We start from the raw sequence: 22,687 nt of genomic DNA, 5'->3' as shown, positions 1-22,687 counted from the left end.
CATTTTTATTTTAGGCTGGGATTTATTCCCGAGAAGTCTTTGGCAATGTCCCACCCCAATTTCCACCAATCAGATTTTACATCATTCCCACTGACTAAGGGGGGGGAGCATTAAAATGAGACCAAAAAGGCCAGAATAACCCAGGCCTTGAGCTGACCAGTCCGTGGAGGATTTACAACTGCCCATTCATAAGAAACCCATTCTCATCACACGGGGTCCCCCACACTCCACCTGAACCAAGCACACCACAGGTTCAAATCAAGACTCTTGGTTTTTACCATGTTTAAAACACTGAGCAAGGGAAAACGTCTCACGTTATTTGTGGGATCATGCTGTGTACAATCCAGCTCCTGCATTTTTACAGTACAACAGTGACCACACCTTAAAGGTGCATCATTAGCCATACAGCAGTTTGGATTACTCGGAGATTGTGTGAGATATGATAAAACTGTATGTCTCCCCCTTAATGCACAAATTGCATGATTCTCAGATTGAGGAATGGAATGGGATAATGTTAGGATCCAGTATCCAATAGTTTGATCCAACATTGGAATAAAGCTTGGGGCCAGAATTACATTGGAAGTTTTGAACTGAATCTACCTTTTACCCTCAATGGTATCTGCAGTGTCAATGGGATGTGGTCATGTGGGTTGTACATGGTGGTAATGTCACTGGACTGGTAATCCAGATCTCAAGGCCATAACTCTCAGGGCATGGGTTCAAATCTCAGCACAGTGGTGGATTTCATTTGAATTCAATTAATACATCTAGAATATAAGGTACACCTGAGGAATGGTGACCAGAGTCAAAAAGTGTGGCACTTCAAAAGCACAGCAAGTCAGGCAGCATCCAAGGAGTAGGTGAGTTGACGTTTCGGGCATAAGCCCTTCATCAGGCAGGTGACCATGGCAGCTATCATTGATTGTTGTATTTAAAATATACTGGTCCAGTAATGCTCTTTAGTGAAGGAGGTCCACCATCCTTACCCAGCCTACATGTGACTTCAGATCCACAACTGCCCTCTGAAATGGCTGAGCAGGTGACTCAGGTTAAGAAGGATTAGGGTTTGTTAACCAATATTAGGCTTTGTGGTGGTGTCCATGTACCATGAAAAAATGAAAAATAATAAGTTGTCCTGACTTTGCAATGTTTATTTCCTCTTAACATAGTGGAATCCCATTGAAGAATTAGTGATGTAGTACTATGTTAAAGGATGCCTCATTAATGCTCTTTGTGTCATAGATAAACAGGTATATTACCCTCCCTGCGCGATGTGCAATCTTTGTCACCAATTGTGCTGCCACTTGTATTGCTATGCAGTGCTTCCAACAAAAATAAACAAAATTCCTCAAAGCAAGTGAATGCAGAGACATGGTGACCCGTCATTTAATTCTCAAATTTCAACTCTATAAATGCCTAACCTCCACTACCCATTTCTCTTCCCTAGCATTCCTTTTAATACCAGTAGCATTAACAAAAATACAATGGGCCACGTAAAAATATTAAAGGTCCAGCACATGCGCCGATGCAAGTAGATCCCAGGAAAAGCACTTACAACTAACTGAAACATAAATATTATTTGACTGTGGCAAACCACAATGCAGTACGTTAATGTGCACCAAATGCTCAGGCTCACCAATATTAAATTTACAGCTCCATTCTGCAGACCCCTTCATAATAAGGAGCTTGGGGGGAGGGGGCACTAATTGATAGAGAATGGGCTTTCCTGTTCCCTCCTCATTCTGTACACCTTTTGAAAGTTCAAAGGTGACCCCCATGGCATGGGATCTTGAGGTGCCTTTTGGGACCATAATTTTTAAACCACACTCTGGTTCTCTGATGAAGAGCTTTTGCCTGAAACGTCGATTCTCCTGCTCCTCGGACGCTGCCTGACTTGCTGTGCCTTTCCAGCACCACACTCTCGACTCTGATCTCCAGCATCTGCAGTCCTCACTTTCGCCTCATGAACCTGAGAAAGACCAACCTACATCCTTGGAACTTTATTCCATGTACTTGTTCAGCTTGTGATCTCATTGATTAATTCAGAATGGGCATCAGTCTCCATTATACTTCTTGTTAGCAAAAAATAATGGAAACCATACAGTAACCAAACAAGGCAATAGATATTTACAAATCTTTCTTTGATTAAAAAGTATAATTCCAGCAAGGAAATGTTGATGTATTGAGCAATCTGGACAAGTGTGATTTAACAGAACAACGTTCCTTCCTGTGCCCACAATCAAACCTCACGCTTTGAAACTAGTATGTCCCACCATTTAAGAACAGCACAGGTTAAAAGAGTAGCCAAACCAATTAATCCAGCTAACTCCCTAGGGATAAGTTTCATGTAGCTCTCCAAATGGGAATCCCTTTGTATTGCGGAAAACATCGGTTTTACACTTCAGCCAATGCTACTTTCATGTGATGTCGAAATTAGTTGGGTTGTGAAACTTCATTTTGCATCAGTGCCTTAAGCTCAAATTGCAGTTGTATGATAAATCACACCACTCCATTCCCAACCTCAGTTGCACCTTTGCAACACATTGGACGTTTAAATGGTACACTGGCATAAAAGAATGGCCAACAGCTTACCGTGCTTACTTGAGGGGGATGAGTTCGGCTGTGGGTGATGTGGAGAACTGTGAGACAGCAATGGGTTGATGCTGTGTGACTGAACGTTGTATGCATCCATGGCAAGTTTCTGACGGAAAGCTTCCTCCTTCCTTCGATTAGCAAACCAGTTATACACTCTGACTTCTGTAACCAGATTTGATCCCAGTCCATGTGCTTTAGAAGGCGAGACCCCACGTTGTATGCATTCAGCTCTGAGGTGAGAAATGATAGGAATGTTTTAATATTTCATCTGAGTGCTGTTACCATTAAAGTGAATTGCTTAGTTTAATTGCACATGCCTATTTTCATTCATATGAAAATAAATTTAAATACAAGAATAAACAATTTCACTTGGCATACACATGGACTAAGGCACCCTGCCTCTATTCCTGTTGAAGGGCTTTTGCCCGAAACGTCGATTTTCCTGCTCCTCGGATGCTGCCTGACCTGCTGTGCTTTTCCAGCACCTTTCTAACCTAGACTCTGGTTTCCAGCATCTGCAGTCATTGTTTTTACCCATAAACATGGACTATCACTTGGTCTCTTCTGGCGCGATGATATGTCCCTATCTCAGAGCCAGGGGCTTGGTTTCAAGGCATCTGCTCCAGAAGTGTGTACTTCCAATTCTGACAGATTATTTCAAAGTGCAGCATAAATCTTTTGATAAGGGAAATAAGAGTTTTTCAAAGGAATTCAATAACGAGGACCAAATTCAGCATTGAGATTTCTTTCAAATCTCATGTATGAAACTTAGTTGAAGAAAGATGTTGAAATTTAAAATCCTTTTGCTTTCCTCTGCCTTGTTTTAAAGTCTCTGGCCAAGATTTTCTGCTTTTGAATTCCATGGATTTCTCATCAATTAAAGTAACAAGTGGACAATTGAATGTTGGTGAATACAGAAGGAGCAAGCCTTGTTCAACATGATGCAGAATGGCATCTTTGGTGGGACTGGCTGAGATAAGTCACTGAACCTAGTGGCATTGCATGAGGAAAATTATAGAATCCCGACACTGTGAAAACAGATCATCTGGCCCATTGAGTCCACACTGACCCTCCAAACAGCATCCCTCCCAGACCCATCCTCCTACCCTGTCTCTGCATTTCCTATGGCTAATCCACCTAGCCTCCACATCCCTGGACCTACAGGCAACTTAGCATGGCCAGTCCACCTAACCTGTACATCTTTGGACTATGGGAAGAAAACAAAGCACCCGGAGGAAACCTACACAGATACAGGGAGAACGTGCAAACTTCACACAGTCACCCAAGGCTGGAATCGGAACAAGGTCCCTGGAGCTGTGAGGCAGCACTGAGCTACTGTGCTGCCAGAAGATGCATTAATTTTAAATAGTTTCATCTCAAAAGAAAGCATTCTGGAGGAATGGAAGAGTGAAATTTGGCCTTTTATATTTTCATAAATTGAAATAAACCTTCGAGGGAGATTTATCACAAGTCACTTGCCATAATACTCCTTGAAAACTTTCTGTCCCTGTCCTCCCTGCACAGAAGGTTCTCATAAGGAGTCGGTGGCCTATTAGAAACCCAGAGGCCCAGGTTAAAGTGATATGATATGGCTTCAAATCCCACCAAACAACTAGTGCAATTTAATTTCAATTAATTACAAAGGAACTAGCATCAGTTGTTAAAAGAAATGGCAAGGGAAGGAAATCAGTCTCCAGACTTGTTATGGCTTACATGTGCCTCCAGACCTGCAGCAAAGGAGTTAACTCTTAACTTTCCTCTATGACCGAGCAAAGCAATCAATTTCAGGGCAATTAGGGATGGGCAATAAATACCAGTGATGTTCCATTACATTAAAAAAATAAGAAAATCTTGGAAATTATATTTTCCTGTGTAATACTAGATTGATTTACCAGACAGAAATTACAATCCTTCAGACAAATACATCATGCTGGGTCTGTCAGAAACATAAATGAATAAATAGCAAAACCTATTCCTCCATGGGTACAATACACCTGAAGTTATCATTCTGAATAACAGTGCTGATGACAACCGAATTTCCTCACCCTGTTGCTCAATACTATCTCTAAATATATCACTGGTTACTCACTGGTTACCCTAAAACTTTTCCATCCCCGTCAAAATAAATGACATAGAAACACACAAAGACTTAAAATCTCATGATAAGGCTGCATCACCTTGAGTAGAAACACCACCAATGACGCATACCCAATTAGTTGTCCTAACGCTGACCTCCTCAACTGTTCTTCGCATTGATTCTATTTTGCGACAGAGGGAGATCATCACTGACTACATTCTCTTCAAAGATTGCTGAGGTACCGAAAGAAGAATATCCGGCTAGAATCAAAGATTGTCTGTAACAATCACTGTGGCATGACAACACCATGTTTGCAATCCCATGGTCCAAATATGAAGAAGACAAGAAAGTGACAGCAGCACAGAAGCCGGCATTACCAGGCAAAACATTAGTTCTGTAAAGATTGCAATGAGTCTTTAAAATAGACTGTACTGGTTTGTGTTAGCATGTAACACCCCTCCAGCACCAATAATTTCCTACCCTAACATATTTTCTCCCCGCTCTTCTCCTGATTTTGAGGCTAGATACAGTTCATGGGGTTCACAGCCTTTTGAAAACACACATGGGTCTGCTCAGGCAAGAGTCCCTGGATGAGGAGTGGAAACTCAGGCTGATTTGTTCCCTTTCCCTCTCCCGGCCTGCTGAATCCAATGGTGGAAACCCCTACTGCAATCATGGTTATGATCATTTGAGTTAACACTGGTCAGGGCTTTAATCTGAATCCAGTCACACACTTGTAAACTGTGATACCAAGGAGAACTGATATTTGTGAATGACCGGGTTATCAACACTTACCTGTTGCACTCCTCCACCAGTGCCTCCCGCTCCTCCTTGCTGGGGTTCTTCTGTCTCTCATAAGCCTGGTACAATATTTGCTGAGATGCTGGTCCCCATTTAAACCTGTTGCGACGCATCTTCTTGTTAGCAGGCTCAGTGCCCACCTCCGAGCCCTGCCCCTGGTCTTGCTGATTGAACTCTGGAAAGAGAAACAGCAGCTGATCTGGCCTGCTTTTGTCTGTCATATTGTTTCCAGTATTCTGGATAGTCTGGTTGAATTCTGAAAGAGAAAGGGTAGATTTGACCCAGCCTATACACAACAGGAGAAATGGATTCATTTATTCTTCAAAAAAAAAATTCACAACAAGATGTCAATACAGTCACCATCAAATCTCATCAACAGAAGTATGGATTGCAAACTTGAAGTGGAAATACAGCACAGGCTTCTGTTGCTCTCTGCAGCTGGTGGCTTGTTATTGAATGTCATACTGGTACAGTGTCTCAAAGCTGGCAACCCCTAGGATAAGATTCATGATAGATTTCAGATCTTATGGGCTTCGGGGTCATGTTGTACATACCAGGCATGTTGAGTGTTGAGGATATGTTTTCCAATTAATGATTGCTATGGGCAATTTGGAAAGAAATAGACGTGATGCTGCAAGAGAAATCAGGACATTCTTTAAAGCAGCTGCAGATCCATTGGTGGTACTTTGCTGGAAAAGCTCCATTTTATAAGCCGCTAAGAGTTGGTGGTGGAATGGGAGCAGCTCCATGGATTTCCAGCTCAGTTACACCAATGATATTGGTGAGGAGGGCAAATCAGATAATGTCACCTCCCAAAAATGTCTGCTTTTCAGACATCGCTGGTTTGAGGATTTGAGAAACTGTCAGCAAATATTAACTCAGTGTAAAACAATGTGACGTGGGATAATTAATGGTTATGGACTGGAACCAGTTCAGTGACACTTCAAACCCAGTGTCATATGGTCCAAAAAAAGCTACATAGAGCTATATAGAATTTATAGTACTGAAACTGGCCATTCAGCCCAACTGGTCTATGCTTGTTTATCCCCACCTAATCTTCATCTTATTCCATTTGCCTATACGTCTAACCCTTTCTCCTTCAAGTACTAATCTACCTTTCCCTTAAAACATTTCCATAACTTGTCTCAATCAGTTCATGTGGTAACATTCACATTCAAACTGCTCTCTGTGCGCAATGGCTTCTTCTGAAGTCATTATTGAATTTGTTAGTGTCAGTTGAATGCTTTTAAGATGGAGATATCTAGAGTTAAAAGGATTAAAGGATATCGGGTGAAAGCAGAAACAGGGCACATTGAATGACGTGGCAGGTTCAAAGGGTCAAATAATCTACCCCTGCTCCTGTTTTCCATGTTTCTATGTAACAGTCAAGATCCTAAGTTTTGTACTCCTCTACACTGGAAACATCTCTATTATGTATTTAGTTCGACAGCTATAATTCTTTAGTTTCCAATACAATTTAAACATATCTGTAGCAAAATATTAATATTCACTGTCCTTTGTAAGTGGTCTTTGATTTTATTCTGATGCTGTACAGAGTAATTTTAACCAAACTGTGCCTTTGCCCAAAAGGATACGCACAACTCAGCCAATGCACTTTTCACTTCAACCATTCCTCTGGCCTCTCACAGTAAGAATGGTACATTAGAGACAAAAGTTGAGAGAATCATAAACAGGGCAGTTGGGATTCGTCTCAAAACTATTTCTTAAAGGCTTTTCCAGAGGACAGAGAGATAACTAATCGCTACATTGTGCTTTCAATATTTGCTACTGGAGATCAATCTCCCATATCTATAATGCAACATACACCTTGATGCTGAATGGATTAAAATCCACACAATTGCCAGAGACTGTATAACCATTATGAACATAGATGTTAGTAATGGAACCTAATGGCAAATCTATTTTGTTGTAGATCAGGGAAATAATATGTCATCAGTTAGAGTGGAGAACATGGATTGAGGAGAAATAAGAACTGTGCCATAGGTATCTTAACATAGATTAGTTCTTCTAATACAGGTATTAATCATAAAGGTGATGAAATAGCCTCAGCACCTAGATGTGCTGGAGCCTAACCTTGATGAGAAAGTTGTATAATCAATAATTCATTATGGACACTTAGAGAAAAATATAGAATGAATAGGAAATGTGAATAAAATTCCATAATAAAGCGTAAATATTCTTTGTTCAATTATTATGACTTAAATGAAATAATGGCACAAGAGGATTAGATTGTGAAGAGCAGACAAGGTATTCCAAACCTCATGTTGACTGAAGCAAAAAGTATCTTTTAAAAATATCAACTCTATTTTACTATTGTCTTCATTTTCCAATGGAGCCAATATGTTTAGTTTCTTTTTAATAAGGAATTTCAGTCAGATGGTACGAATGGCGTATTATAAATGGCTTCTGTCAGCAGAAGAAAATTAGTTGGCACCTTTTAGCAAATGTTGTTAGCTATATGTGGGTCAGCATATTAACTAAAGAAAACTTAAGAAATTATTATTCAGCATCTCCATGAATGAAATATGATAGGGATCAGAGAAGGCTTGGAGGGGATCTAACTGAGATCTACAAAAATATGAGGAGTATACATCAAGTCAATAAAAATAAACTTTTCCTCTGAGGAGAGGGGCAAGGACTATGAAATGGGGTTAGATAAATGCTTGATGACCAGCACTGAATTGATGGCCAATGGGTGTCTTTCTGTATTGTAATTCTCCATGACTCTATAACAGCTTAAGAACTGGTAATATTTGTTTATTATTGAAAATTGTAGTCCACTCATTCAAAAAAAAGCATTATGACAAAAAATAGGTTGGAATCAATCAAAGAAATGGCAGTTTCAAAATATCAAGTATTTTTGTTTAATCAAGTACAATTATAAATGAAAGATTGAGGAAAGTCAAGGGCTATTAATGGGATTTTAGGTCCTGTGACCATTACTTAATACCAGATCCAATTCATCCCAGTATTTATTCTACCTGTTGTGGTTCTGTTCGCCGAGCTGGGAATTTGTGTTGCAGACATTTCGTCCCCTGTCTAGGTGACATCCTCAATGCTTTGGAGCCTCCTGTTAAGCGCTTCTGTGATGTTTCCTCCGGCATTTATAGTGGTTTGAATCTGCCGCTTCCGGTTGTCAGTTCCAGCTGTCCGTTGCAGTGGTCGGTATATTGGGTCCAGGTCGATGTGCTTATTGATTGAATCTGTGGATGAGTGCCATGCCTCTAGGAATTCCCTGGCTGTTCTCTGTTTGGTTTGTCCTATAATAGTAGTGTTGTCCCAGTCGAATTCATGTTGCTTGTCATCTGCATGTGTGGCTACTAAGGATAGCTGGTCGTGTCGTTTCGTGGCACCCGAGCTACAAATCTTCTCACAAACTTTGATAGCCACGAAACGATATGACCAGCTATCCTTAGTAGTAGCCACACACGCAGGTGTCAAGCAACATGAATTCGACTGGGACAACACTATTATTATAGGTCAAGCCAAACAGAGAACAGCCAGGGAATTCCTAGAGGCATGGCACTCATCCACAGATTCAATCAATAAGCACATCGACTTGGACCCAATATACCGACCACTGCAACGGACAACCGGAAGCGGCAGATTCAAACCACTATAAATGCCAGAGGAAACATCACAGAAGCGGTTCACAGGAGGGTCCCAAGCACTGAGGATGTCACCTAGACAGGGGACGAAACGTCTGCAACACAAATTCCCAGCTCGGCGAACAGAACCACAACAACTAGCACCCGAGCTACAAATCTTCTCACAAACTTTGAATTTATTCTACCATTTTTACTCGAAGTTGTCATGCGTCTTGATTACATAATGAATTGTGTCATTCCACATAATATACAAAAGTTCAGCTTCAAAAACCTTTTCTGTTTCTGTGATTTTTTTTTAGTAGTGGATGTTATGGTAGACAGTAGCAGATGACAAGCTCCACATTGAAATGGTGCAATCTGAAATGCTTTTGAACCAAATTATTTGCACTGCTGTAACACTGAGTTTATTTAAATATGTATTGCAAATCCTGACTTTATTATGTTGTATGCTGTTCCATTTTCTTCCTGACAATGGATAATTAGTAATTAAATTTGGCATCATATCACAACTATTCAACTGTATCAAATAATTACAGGTTGCAAAATTCTTTTGAAATTACCGTTCTTCCCCAAAGGTTACATAATAATGTTAGAGAAATGCTCTACTAATGAACTGTGTTTTTATTCTGTACCAAGGACAAATAGATTTTTATATATGTACACGTGAAGGGTCAGAGAGGGCAACTAATGATGTAATGTAAATAAATGAGTCTTTCTTTCTAAAACAATAAAGACAATATTGCAGATTTATTACAATAAATTGTTCCAAAGTTACTTGCTTACAAATAGACATTACCTTTATTACTATTTCCTATTTTACCATGAACAAACCGCCAAAGTGGTGCTTAAAGTATATGTGTAAAATGATTCTCAGGATTGTAAGGCAATTATGGACCTATAAGGCCACCTGTCTATCTCTTCTTTCTATCCAGGATTATCCTAAATTTTCCCCATTTCAATTTGGCTTCTAAATGATTCCAGGAATCCTACCTTCATGACTCTAGCCAGTGACAAATCCGTCACTTTCTGCATGATAAAGAACTTTGTAATAGCAGTACTAAATTGTCTTTTGCTAAATCTGCATTCCTTTGTCCTACGCTTGCTAGAGACAACTGGGTGTGTTTCTGGAGAAAGGTGTGATTAAAAGTCATGATGAGAAATCAGGAAAAGGTAGCTAGAATTAAGTAACAAGGACAAGCTTGTTGGGCAAGTGAGCTTTTCCTGTAACTTCTTTCAATTCTTCCCAGATACAAAATTTGCAAACTGGACAAGTGATTGAAATAGAAAACTTCTGACTCAGAAATTATTTGGCTTATCCACAACAATATCAACTTCAAGTTACATTACATCTGGATGTATAAGTAGGTTGTGAGTGCTTCAATACATTATAACCAGAAACTAAAACGGTAATTTTAACAAATGAGTAAACTCTTCACATTTTTTAATCAATATTTACTGCTCACTATAACAATATTTGAGAAGAATATGCAATTCTTCTCAATATATAATGTACAATGTATATATAATGCTCCCATACCATATCCCATTTTGGGCAAAGATACTTACGTCTCTGAATCTCTTGTTGTTTCCTAATATACCAGGTGTAGAGAGCAGCCCGTTTCTGATTTTTCATTGGGGTTCCCTTGTTGAGATGTTGTGAGAGGTGAGATTGATTGAGACCTGTCACATCCACCACTTCCCTTTGCGGAATGTTATGCTGCTGCATGTAACCTTTGATCATCTTCGCTGCTCGCCATGGGTCCTCCCTATTGGAGACACCAAATAAAAATATTACATGTAACACAGTCATCTCAATCGCCCTGGGAAAACCTGTGACCTCCCTACAAAAGGATGAAATATCCACAAGAAAAAAAGAAATGGGCAATATTCCTTTTTAAGGCACATCTTTCAGCAGCACAATTCTATTCATTATATACTTCCAGATACACTGCTCGACCCACAAGCTGTTTAATTGAAATTGCAAGGAAATGTGCAGATTTATATTTATGATAGCTATGGATACTATATGGGGACTCTCCCTCATTTTATTAGGAGAGCTCCCTGGCCTCTCACTGTTAGATCACGGGTTTTAAAATTCATTCATGGGATGTCAGCAACGCTCTAGGCCATTTGATGCCCTTCATTGATTGCCCTTGAGAAGGTGGTGATGAGCTGCTTTCTTGACTGGTTGTAGTCAATATATTAGGAAAAGGGCTCCGCAATTCAAGTCAGGATAATGTGTGATTTGAAGTGGATCTTGCAGGTGGCAATGTTCCCATGTATATTGCTGCCTTGGTTCTTCCAGGTGATAAAAGTCATAGGTTTGAAAGATTCTGGCAAAGAAGAATTGGCAAGCTGCTGTAGTGCATCTTCTCCGTGGTGCACCCTGTTACCACTGTGTGTCAGAGGTGGAGGGACTGAATGCTGATGATTGTGGATGGTCTGCCAATTAAGCATGTCGCTTTGTCCTAGATGGTGTCAAACTGACTTGTGTCTTGTAAATGATGGAGAAGTATGGAAGAATCAGGAGTTGAAAGACTTATCAGTGAATCCCCAGTCTTTACCTTAGTACCTTCTCCTCATTGTGCCTGTGCTAATTCTAATCATTGATGTTAATGGTAGGCGATTCAATGATAGAAATGCCATTGGATATCAAGGGGAATGTGGTTGGACTTTCTCTTCTTGAAGATTGTTATTTCCTGGCAGTAAGGTGGCAAATAACTTGTATGCTATGCATCAGCCCAAGCACAAATATTGGCTTTCTCCATGTTTACGTGGATCACATCAGTATTTGAGGAGTTGCAAACTGAACTGAAAACTGTGCAATCATAATTGAATATCCTCACTTCTGAATTTATGATTGGGGATGAAGATCATTGCTGAAACAACTGAACATAGTTGGTCTCCTAGTTCTAAGAGCTGTTGCAGTGATATACTGGGGCTGAGATAATCGGCCTGAAGCTATGATGTCTGCTTCTGTTCTACATGTAACTCTAACCAGTAGAAATGTTTCCCCAATTCCTAATGACTGCAATTTTTCTTGAGCACCTTGATGCCATGATTTGTCAATTGCTGCCTTGATGCCAAGGACAGTCAGTCTCAATTTATTTCTGGAATTCATGTTTTTTTAAATCAATGCTTGCTTGCATCAAGGCTGTTAGAGCTTCACCATGTTGGCAACTTATTTTAAGGTATGCCTGCTGCTGTACCTGGTATCCTCTCATGCACTTCTCATTGAACTAGAATGGTCTCCTGGCTTGATGGAACTGGTAAAGTGAAGGGTACGCCGGGACATAAGGGAACAGGTTATGATGGAATACAAGACATTGTGCTGTTGTTCAGGGAACTTGGTTCCTAATGGGAGCTGGGATTTAAGCTGCTTGATCCATTCTGGACCTATTCCTTTGAAAATGGTGATAGCACTGCATGACACAATGGAAATTGCTGCAGTATGAAAATGGGATTTCATCGCCACATCAAGGTCTGTGCAGTGATCACTCTCACCAACACTGACATGGGCAGATGTATTGGTGGCAGGCAGAATAACAAAAACAAATCAGGTAGGATTTCTGTTGGTATAGTTTCTCTCGTCCCCTGATACAGGCCTACTCTGATAATAATGTTCTTCAAGACGCAGCCAGTTCAGTCAGTAGCACTATTACTGAGCCATTCTCAGTGATCAATATTGAAATCCTCATCAAATTAGCATTTAGTGTTCTTGTTTCCCTCAGTGTGTTTTCCATGCACTATATGGAGGGACACTGATTCACTATGGGGGGTGAGAGTGAGGTGGTGCATGTGCAGGAGGTAGATAACCAAAAGAAAGAGGTATCCTTGCCCATATTTGGCCTGATTCCTTGAGATGTTTTTCTCTGGAGCATTGGAGGTTGAGGGGTGACCGATGGACATTTTAAAATCATGAAGGGCATGGATAGGGTAAATAGCAAGGGACTTTTCTGTAATGTGGGCGAGTTCAAAACAAGACTTTTCTCTAGAGTGTGGCATATTCTTAAGATGAGAGGAGAAAATGTTAAAAAGGACGTGAGGGACAACACAGAGAGTGGTTTGTATGTGGAATGAACCGCCAGAGGAAGTGGTGGAAGCAGGTATAGTTAAAACATTTAAAAAACATTTGGATACATACATGTATAGGAAAGTTTTGGATGGATATAGGCCAAATGCAGGTGAGAGGGACTAGTTTAATTTGGGAACATGTTTAGACGGTTACCTCAGAGTACAATGGGATCTTGGTCAGATGAGCCAATGGGCTGAGGAGTGGCTGATGGAGTTTAATTTAACTAATTGTGAGGTGCTGCATTTTGGAAAGGCAAATCAGAGCAGGACTTATACACTTAATGGTAAGGTCCTGGGGAGTGTTGCTGAACAAAGAGACCTTGGAGTGTGGGTTCATAGTTCCTTGAAAGTAGAGTCGCAGGTAGAAAGGATAGTGAAGAAGGCGTTTGGTATGTTTTCCTTTATTATACAGAGCATTGAGTATTGGAGTTGGGACATCATGTTATGACTGTTCAGGACATTGGTTAGGCCATTGTTGGAATATTGTGTGCAATTCTGGTCTCCTCCCTATCGGAAGGATGTTGTGAAACTTGAAAGGGTTCAAAAAAGATTTACAAGCAGGTTGCCAGGTTGGAGGATTTGAGCACAGGGGGAGGCTGAATAGGCTGGGACTGTTTTCCCTGGAGCGCCGGAGGCTGAGAGGTGACCTTATACATGTTTACAAAATCATGAGGGGCATGGATAGGGTAAATAGACGAAGTCTTTTCCCTGGGAGTGTGGGTTCATAGCTCCTTGAAAGTAGAGTCGCAGATAGAAAGGATAGTGAAGAAGGCGTTTGGTATGTTTTCTTTTATTATACAGAGCATTGAGTATTGGAGTTGGGACATTATGTTATGACTGTTCAGGACATTGGTTAGACCACTGTTGGAATATTGTGTGCAATTCTGGTCTCCTCCCAGCGGAAGGATGTTGTGAAACTTGAAAGGGTTCAGAAAAGATTTACAAGCAGGTTGCCAGGTTGGAGGGTTTGAGCACAGGGAGAGGCTGAATAGACTGGGACTGTTTTCCCTGGAGCGCCGGAGGCTGAGAGGTGACCTTATAGAGGTTTACAAAATCATGAGGGGCACGGATAGGGTAAATAGATGAAGTCTTTTCCCTGGGGTGTGGGAGTCCAGAACTAGAGGGCAGAGGTTTAGGATGAGAGGGGAAAGATATAAAAGAGACATAAGGGGCAACTTTTTCAAGCAGAGGCTGGTGCATGTATGAAATGAGGTGCTAGAGGAAGTGGTGGAGGCTAGTACAATTACAAAATTTAAAAGATATCTGGATGGCTATATGCACAAGAAGGGTTTAGACGGATATGGGCCAAGTGCTGGCAAATGGGATGACATTAATTTAGGTTATCTGGTCGGCATGGACGAGTTGGACCAATGGGTCTGTTTCCATGCTGTATGACTCAATGACTCTATAACTCGTATGGCAACTGTATACCACAGTGGTAGCAACTCTGCTGAGTCTGTCCTATCTCAAGGCATCAAGACAAATATGGGCAAGGAAACCTCTTTCTTTTGGCCATCCATCTCCAATGATGGGACAGGACACATCCAGAGATGGTGATGGTGGCGTGTGGGAGATTGTAAGATATGATTATGCAAGTATGACTATGTCAGAGTGCTGATTTGACCTGTCTGTAGGACAACTTTCCAAATGTTTATATGATCCCCAGATATTGGGTTGGGAAGACTTTGCAGGGTTGTCTTTTTTGGCATCCTTTAATCAACTTTGAGTCCATGTCAAGGTGGGTAGTCTTTTCAGTTTTACTCTTCCTGAACTTTTTTGCCTGGATTAGAGTGGAGCTGGAAAAAGCTGGCAGGTCAGGCAGCATCCGTGGAGGAGGAAAATCAACGTTTTGGGAAAAAGTCCTTCCGTCAATTTGGCACAACTGAGTGGTAAGTCAGGCCATTTCAGGGGGCAGCTAAGAGGCAACCACTTTGCTGTGGATCTGGAGTCACAGGTAGGTCAGACAGGTGAGGAGGGCAGACAATGTCGATGGACATCCTTGAACCAGATGGACAAATTGGTTTGCATTGCATTAATTTGCAATGTGTGGCCTGTGGATCAGATCTGACTAAGATAAATTTTCACCAAGGCCAATTGACCCTCAAAAAATATAGGAGATTCAGAGAGTCTTCTGGTGTCCAGTGCTGAGGAGAAGCATCTCAAGCACTTTGGAAAGGTCAGAGAGTGTGGCAAACCCGGGTTTTCAAAAAAAAAGCTTGCTCGCTTATTTTCCAAACAGGGGAGACTCCTTTCCGAGGTCTGTTTGTGATTGGGTGAACATGCATTACCCGCTGAGGCTATCCCCTAGGCAAGAAGCTCGGCACTGTCCCAGAGCGATCAGGAGAGACACTCTCACGGACTCAATCCACTGTGAGCTTGCTACAGGGAGACTGCCGCCCTCCCCCCTCTCGCTCTCAATTCACGGGTGTTCACTTGAACCCGTTTAGCGATCCAGCCTATTCTGAACAAGCGACCCACATTAAAATAAACACCTGGGTGAGCGTCAGTTACAGCCCGTCCTGAAATAACATGAACATTTGAAATCTACAATTAACGAAGCCTGCGTTATGATTTTTGATAAAAGAGCAATGGGTTAGTTTGCTCGATGTTCAGATAAATAGAATATCAATCGATTGATACTCATTGAAATGAGTAAAGTGAGTGCAGTGGAGGTCTGAAATCATCTGGGTCGCCGGAGTGCATCGGGAACTGTCTCCCTTACGTTAATCTATCCTGTTTGGAGACCCTGGCGGTTCACAGTCAAATCGTGGTGCACTGCATTTTTCAGTGTTTCTGTGAGACGGCAATGCTTTACCGAGCTACTGGAGGGATGCCCGTGAATGTCAAATTACACTTCGTTTGTTCTTATATTTGTGGAACGGAAGCTTTCCAAAGGCCAGTTTGGTGACATTATTTTTTTTTCCCCTCTGAAACGAAAGGTCGTTCGAAAGATGAGCTCAGGCCGGAACGAGCACTTTCCCGTTTAGCAATGTCCCCCGCCCGCCCCCATTCTCATCCCATCCCACCTGCTTCAGGACCGAATCTCCCATTACAATGCAGCTTTCAAATTAATTTCCTCCGTGGCGTTTATTCACCGAGAGTTGAACTACAATGGAACAGGCGAATTAGTATTGAAAAAAATAGTATTTAATTCAAATAAGGAATGCGGTCCCAGGGTGCGGGGGAATGTATGAGGTCGCTGAAATAAACAGTGAAATTGCAGCATTGAGATGTCAATAAGGAATCCAACGATGTTGGTCTCAACACTGGGGAGCGACAGACTCCCTCTGTGCGCCTGTTTGATCGACTTGTGTATATGATACTGTGTGAGCGTGGAAATCTGATTGTCGATTGTAATTTTCGGATCATATTTAGTAAGTTATCTGCTCTCTCAAGCCAAACACACAAGGTGTTGTTTGTTCAGGATAATGCCCCGCGTTTGGAGACCAGTCCCTTCCAGCTCGCCTTTGCCAATGAGTAACCAGGTTAGCCATTCACCGAGTCAGTGTGCTGCACTTTGCTGTGCATTCGGGGTCGATGATTTATAATAAATTAATAGCACTCGGCACAAACGTCAGCTGCACGTGCTCCACAATCTTGGGTCAGATTGATATTTACAAACTGCTACAAGGCGGCTGAGAAAGAGACGGCGGGAGCTCAAATAAACAAGGGAAAAGAGTAAACCCGTTCCACACGCTTCCAATATCGGCCCGATTGCTGTTGGGATTCGTTACGTATTTTCAACACGTGCTGGACATATTTCCAATCTCAATAATTCTATATTTGTTTTGGTTATTGTTACAGACACGCGGTCAGATTTTACTTCAGATTGTTAAATGTGGAAAATGGGGAAATGATGCACTTTGTTACAATATCAAACCTTAACCATTCGGCTCACTCCGTGTTCATTTGGATTACAGGAAGCGAACGAATACATTCTTATCCTGTTCTCGAAATATTCTATTCGGGGGTCCGCTGAGAGTGCACAGGTTACTCAGTTTAGTTACATGGGTTACTCGCTAGTTACACAAGTGATACAGTCTAGTTTTACAGGTTACTCAGTCTCGTTCCCCGGTACCCAGTAGCTTAATCTAGTTTCACAGATTACAGGGTCTAGTTATACAGGTTACTCGGTCTAATTTCATAGGTTACACAGTCTGGTTAAACAGTTTACTCAGTCTAGTTATAGAGGTGACACAGTGAGAAAGTGAGGACTGCAGAAGCTGGGGATTAGAATCGAGAGTGTTGTTGGGAAAAGCACAGCAAGTCAGGCAGCATTAGAGGAGCAGGAAAATCGACATTTCAAGAGTTTATGCAGGTTACACAATCTAGTTATATAGGTTACACAGTTTACTCAGTCTAGTTATCTTGGATACACGTCTGGTTACACAGGTTATTCAGTCTAGTTATATAGGTTGCACAGTCTAGTTATACAAGTTATTCAGTCTAGTTATGTAGGTTACACTGTCTAGTTATACAGTTTACTCAGTCTAGTTATGTAGGATACACAGTCTAGTTACATAGGTTATTCAGTCTAGTTATGCAGTGTGGTCCTCAGTAAGGGAATCACAGTTTCACATTTTATGATTTCTAAAACAATGGCTCCGAAATTAAAGCGGCTGGATTCGAAAGGAATTGCCGAAAGGAGCCCTTTAATCAGACGCCTGGAGCCCGGGCGGTGCGTTATTGCACAGGGGACGTCCTCCTCATTTTACAGAAGAGGCTAATTTTTATTTAGGGAATTCCGCTCGACAGCTATTTTAAACGACTTGAATTTCTTAAAAAAAAGTATCAGAAGATCAGCCCAGCTTCAGATAAAATTAATCTGGCTTCAAGCTAAATTGGAAACACAAAACCTTTTAGTACCTTTGGCACTCAAACACACAATTTGCTAAGGATTTTTTTTTTGAAAAGGCTCCGTTTATATATTAAGGAGGGGGAGTATTTGGGGCCGTGTTTCTAGCCCAAAACACCCCCCGTCACTCTTTATTTTTCTCTCCGGGAGGGGGAATAGGAGCGATTCAAAACTTGTTGTGAATTTCTGATCCTCTGCTCGCTCTCAGATTAGCGTGGGGCTCGATTGCGAAAGATGTCCTGGCGAAACGGGACAGATTCGTAATCAAGGTGAAACTGGCAAAATGACAGTGTGAAACTGACAAGCTGCTTTAAATAACCCTCCCCGTAGTTAACATGAGCACTCCACTCTGCAGCAGAAACACCCCCCTCCCACTCCCCCAGCTGGATTTAGCCCACTCCTCCCCACAATCTACCCCAGTTTTGGAACGAATTCCGAGATCAAAAAGGCGCTAGGAACTAAATAAAAACCTTTGAAAACAGCCACGGGTTCGCGTTCGCCTCTACCTCGGCTGCCTCGCGTCGCATGCAGTTTGTATCTTCAGAATAAGAAATAAATAGCAAACTGTTTAGGTAATTAGTAACCAGCCCGCAGGCATGGGGAGTGGGGCAAGATCTTTACGTCCCGTTATGATTTTTAAGTTGACAAGGCGAGCGAGCTTGGCGGTGGGGCTCGTTGCAAAACCCTGAGAGGGTTTATTTCCTCTGTTACATTTTCCTGTGGTATGGAACAACAAGAGCGGGGAAGCTCCCTTACCTGAGCATCCTGTCCACCTCAGCCCTTTGCTCGGCTCCTTCCTCGGTGTTCAGGGACTCCAGCTCCTTGAGGATCGGCGGGGTGTCGTAATCATCGCCGTCTTCTGAGGCTTCGTCCCCGGACAGTTTGCCTTTGCTGTGGCCGTTGGTCAGGCTGTGGAAGACGGCTTTGCCCTCCGCCGCCGCCGAGCCGTTCATCTTGAGCGGGGACACGGGCAGATTCTCCAGTTTCACCTCGAAGTTGCGAGAGGGCTCCAGGTCTTCCAGCGCCTGGATCAGGACATCTTTGGAAAGTCCGGAGCTTAGTAAAGCGCTGAGCAGCTCCTGCTGGAGAGATGTCAATTTGGACACCATGTTCCAAATAAATCAAAGGGGCTTTTTTTGTGTGTATGTGTGTGTGTGTGTAAGAGAATATATACAGACGGACAGAGAGACAAACAGACCAATCGGATCCTCTGCCTTGCGAAACACACAAAAAAATTATTTAAGGAGAGAGAATGGACCATCGGTTTCCCGCAGGCTGTCTAAACTGCCATGATCTTTCTTTGAGAAGAGATTATAAGAATATGCAAATAGACGGAAGTGTGTAGCACTGGGGGTGTGTGTGTGTGTGTGTGTTGGTGGTGGTGGTTGCTGGTTGTGGGAGGGTAAAAAAAAAGGTCTTAGCGATATGCAAATCGCCACGGAGTGCAGCAGAGCGCGTTGGAGGAGCCGGCACCATGTGAACTCCGGCTCGTTGTGTTTACATTTGAACCTGCCACCTTTAATCCGCCTCTATTTATCGCTCCGCACCTAGTCAAAACGGTGAACTTTGGACCGCGCCGCGCACCAAAGTCCAGAGTGTGCTCAAACTACCAGCGGAATTGGAGGCACGGGGTATTTTTTTTAAACTGGAGGGGGGGGGTGGGGTGTGAGAGCAAAAGGAACACCGACGTCCGTTAAATACCAGGAGAAACGGCACAAGGAAATCCGATCATTCTAGTCTCTCGCCCTCGCCCTAACGCACACATAAGCAAAGCATTGGATTTCGCCTTTGAATCAAAACCATTCAGGTTTCGCAATTCTAAAAGGGGACAAATGGTCGCTGGCAGAATAAATCTGTCTGATTTTGGAGATTGGAATGGAAACAGGATTCGGTGGGGTGGGGGTGTGGCGAGGGGGGAGTAGCAGGGCAATGAAAATTCTTGGAGTTGGATCTTTACATGAGCGGAAAGGCTGTTAGTCATACTGAGGGTATTCCTCATAAGCACACTACCCCGTGTAAAATAACCCACCCCCCCCTCCCAACCCCCACCACCAAAAATAAAAACACTGAGCACGAGAGGTTGAATTTGACTTGTTATGAACAGTCTCGGTGAACATCATCCTGTTTTAATCTCATTTAGATTCGAATCCTTTGGCTGTTGAGTTGTGTCTGGGCGAGTTTTACTCTGGGCTGCCGACCATAGTTTCAAAGGACTGGATTGTTTGGCTCACTCTGTGAAAGGTGACGCTGTTTTACTGTGTTTGTAGATGGTCTACTCTCTCAGGTTTCAGGAGACCCAGCTTTCCAAAATGTCAGAAGGATTACTTCAAGGTTGCACATTTACAATTTATTTTTGGAGGGGAGGATAAATTCAAATCTTGAAATGTAATATATGCTGTTAAGGTTACATTGTTAAACGGTACATCGCGAGGGTTAAAAGATCCATCGCTTAGAATTATTCAGGAATTATAAATGAAATGTGCACGTGCACCCTTAACCTAATTTCAAACAAATCCATATAGACAGCTGCAAGTATGTTGCGTTTGTTTCAAAAAGATGAGCTTCTTTGTTTTAATTCATTTTGGTTTTCAACACTTCAAGGTTTTGGTATCTGGGAATTAAAGCATCAAAATAAAACAGCGACTTCCATGCACTCCGTCATATTTACAGATCTACAATTCCGAACTGAGCGGCCCTGGGTATTTTCTTTCGGGAGTAGTAGTTCAAACGGATTCCTAAAACAATATCCCTTCAGGAGGGCGCTAATGTCTCGATAGTTCACAACAGGTCCTAGGCCATACTTTACTGCAGTTTTATTGCCCCAAAGCTCCCTCTGACAATACTCCATCACACACACACCCTCACTCCCCTGAATATATGTTGCTGCCAGGGTCAACAATGCTATCTCCCCTCTCGGCGATCAGCGAACAGTTACCCTCAAAATAAAACCCTTCAGCGGCTATGCGTTCTTAATCAGATCTCTGGGTCAGCTTCTGGTTAAAATACTTACTGTCATGAATTCGCTAAAACAAATTAATAAAATGAGATTCCGGTGCAGTTGCTGCTGACGGATAACCCATATTCTGTCCCTAAACTAAACCCTCGCTCAAACAGATTGGAGTGTTTGATTCTTAAAGTTTTTTTTTGAATGTTTGTGTTTTATAAATTGAATCAAGTCTTATCCTATCAATGGTAAAAGAAAATCGATATGTCTTGACGGTATAAAAGCAAAAAATAAAAGAATAGTTTTTTTTTAGGTGGCTCCAGACTGATTATGGAGTAGACCTGTTGGGGAAAAAAATACAAATCATTTCTCTCCAGGGGAAGAAATATACGAAATGGCCAGGACATGTCCTTAGTAATGGGGGATACTAACGGACATTCCCCTCTTAATAACAGTGCTCGGGCCACAGTTTAAATCTCAGTTTATACAGAGCCCGGTTTGCTTTCGTTCAGAGTCAATTGTAGATTATTTTCCAATCCTGTATCCTTCCTGTTACTGGGGGATGAAGCTTGATGCAGAAGTATAAGTGGGGACAATTTGTAAACGTTCCCATTCACCCAATATGGCCTCTGTAACCTCTCAGATAACTGACTAAAATATAATTCCTCACCAAAAGGGGTAAAACATTCACCCCCACTTTAGAACCCCGACTGAAATGTCAGCCAATTTTCTCAGCTTCTTAAAGCAAAAACTGAACCTTTATTGATGCAACTTCCAGGCAGCGAACATTCCAAATTTGCGAGGTTTATGATTCTGCATAAATGTCTTTAAACGCGAAATGGTAATCGAATGTGTTGGTTAATTGCATCCTGGACAATGCATTCAACAGAAACTCTGGCAGGCTCTTAATGAACGTCTTCAGAAATTTGCCACATAAACATCACTGAAACTGAAAACACCCGTTCCCCACTAACCCTCCAAAAGATACCACAACAAGCAGATCGATCGATAAAGTTGGGAACGGGTCAACGGCATGAGCGGATAAATCAATTTTTTTTTGTGTACATTACCCATTTCTACAGGGGAGGAGCTGCACAGCTTTGTTGACACGAAAACGGGGTCTCATTGGGGATTTGTTAAATAAACCTTGGGAGAAAGTCTTCTCTCGAACGGGAAAGCAAAAGCAAGGCAGAGGGAGAGAGAATCTGGCCTGTCATTAAAGCTACACATGTATTTGGATTATACAAGGTCAGCAGGCCCGGGCCATACAAATCGAAATTTTTGTATTTTATATTTCCTACTCCGAGCGGGGACACCTGGGCATTTATTATCTCTTCGGCTTCATGTATTAAAGCAGCAGTTTCTCTGTCGGAAACTCGACGGGATCTATACAAGGGCCACGCTAGGGCGAATTTGCTCCAGTGTTCTCGGTAAAGGAAACACATCCTGTTCTATGGTATAGTTCCTGAGAGTGGAATTACAGTCCTGTGAGATAATGAAATGGGGGTTTGACCATCCTTGTATATTTCAAATCTGCACCAGTCCGCACATCGGCAAAGTACCAAGTATTCGTTCTTAGCGCTAGATACATAGAGTAGGTGTACATTATTTATGTGTCAATAAAAGAGAGAGAGAGAGCGCTGAATGTTAACACAGCACCAATTCACAGCTCACTTGGAAACAAAATGCATTAAAACGACGTTAATCTCGAA

General features: G+C 42.0%; 1 protein-coding gene across 7 annotated transcripts in view; it reads right to left on the bottom strand.

The window, feature by feature from the left end:
* The window catches only part of hnf1ba (HNF1 homeobox Ba), a 98,639-nt gene extending 78,629 nt beyond the window's left edge, over positions 1 to 20,010 (bottom strand). The window contains exons 1-4 of one of the 7 annotated variants that reach the window (XM_043718363.1): positions 18,788 to 20,010; positions 10,669 to 10,868; positions 5,468 to 5,648; positions 2,593 to 2,825 (exon numbers count right to left, since the gene is read on the bottom strand). In XM_043718363.1, coding sequence (XP_043574298.1) covers positions 2,593 to 2,825; positions 5,468 to 5,648; positions 10,669 to 10,868; positions 18,788 to 19,140 — 967 coding nt within the window. In that variant the 5' untranslated portion in view covers positions 19,141 to 20,010. Of the gene's footprint in view, positions 1 to 2,592; positions 2,826 to 5,467; positions 5,730 to 10,668; positions 10,869 to 18,787 lie in introns of all 7 variants that reach the window. The other 6 variants (XM_043718360.1, XM_043718361.1, XM_043718366.1 and 3 more) reach the window with 6 other exon arrangements.
* Between the last annotated feature and the right edge of the window lie 2,677 nt (positions 20,011 to 22,687).

The sequence above is a fragment of the Chiloscyllium plagiosum genome, chromosome 28 (assembly GCF_004010195.1).
Source record: "Chiloscyllium plagiosum isolate BGI_BamShark_2017 chromosome 28, ASM401019v2, whole genome shotgun sequence".
In the NCBI taxonomy this organism is placed as follows: Eukaryota; Metazoa; Chordata; class Chondrichthyes; order Orectolobiformes; family Hemiscylliidae; genus Chiloscyllium; species Chiloscyllium plagiosum.
This window is presented reverse-complemented; position numbering and strand designations above follow the sequence as displayed.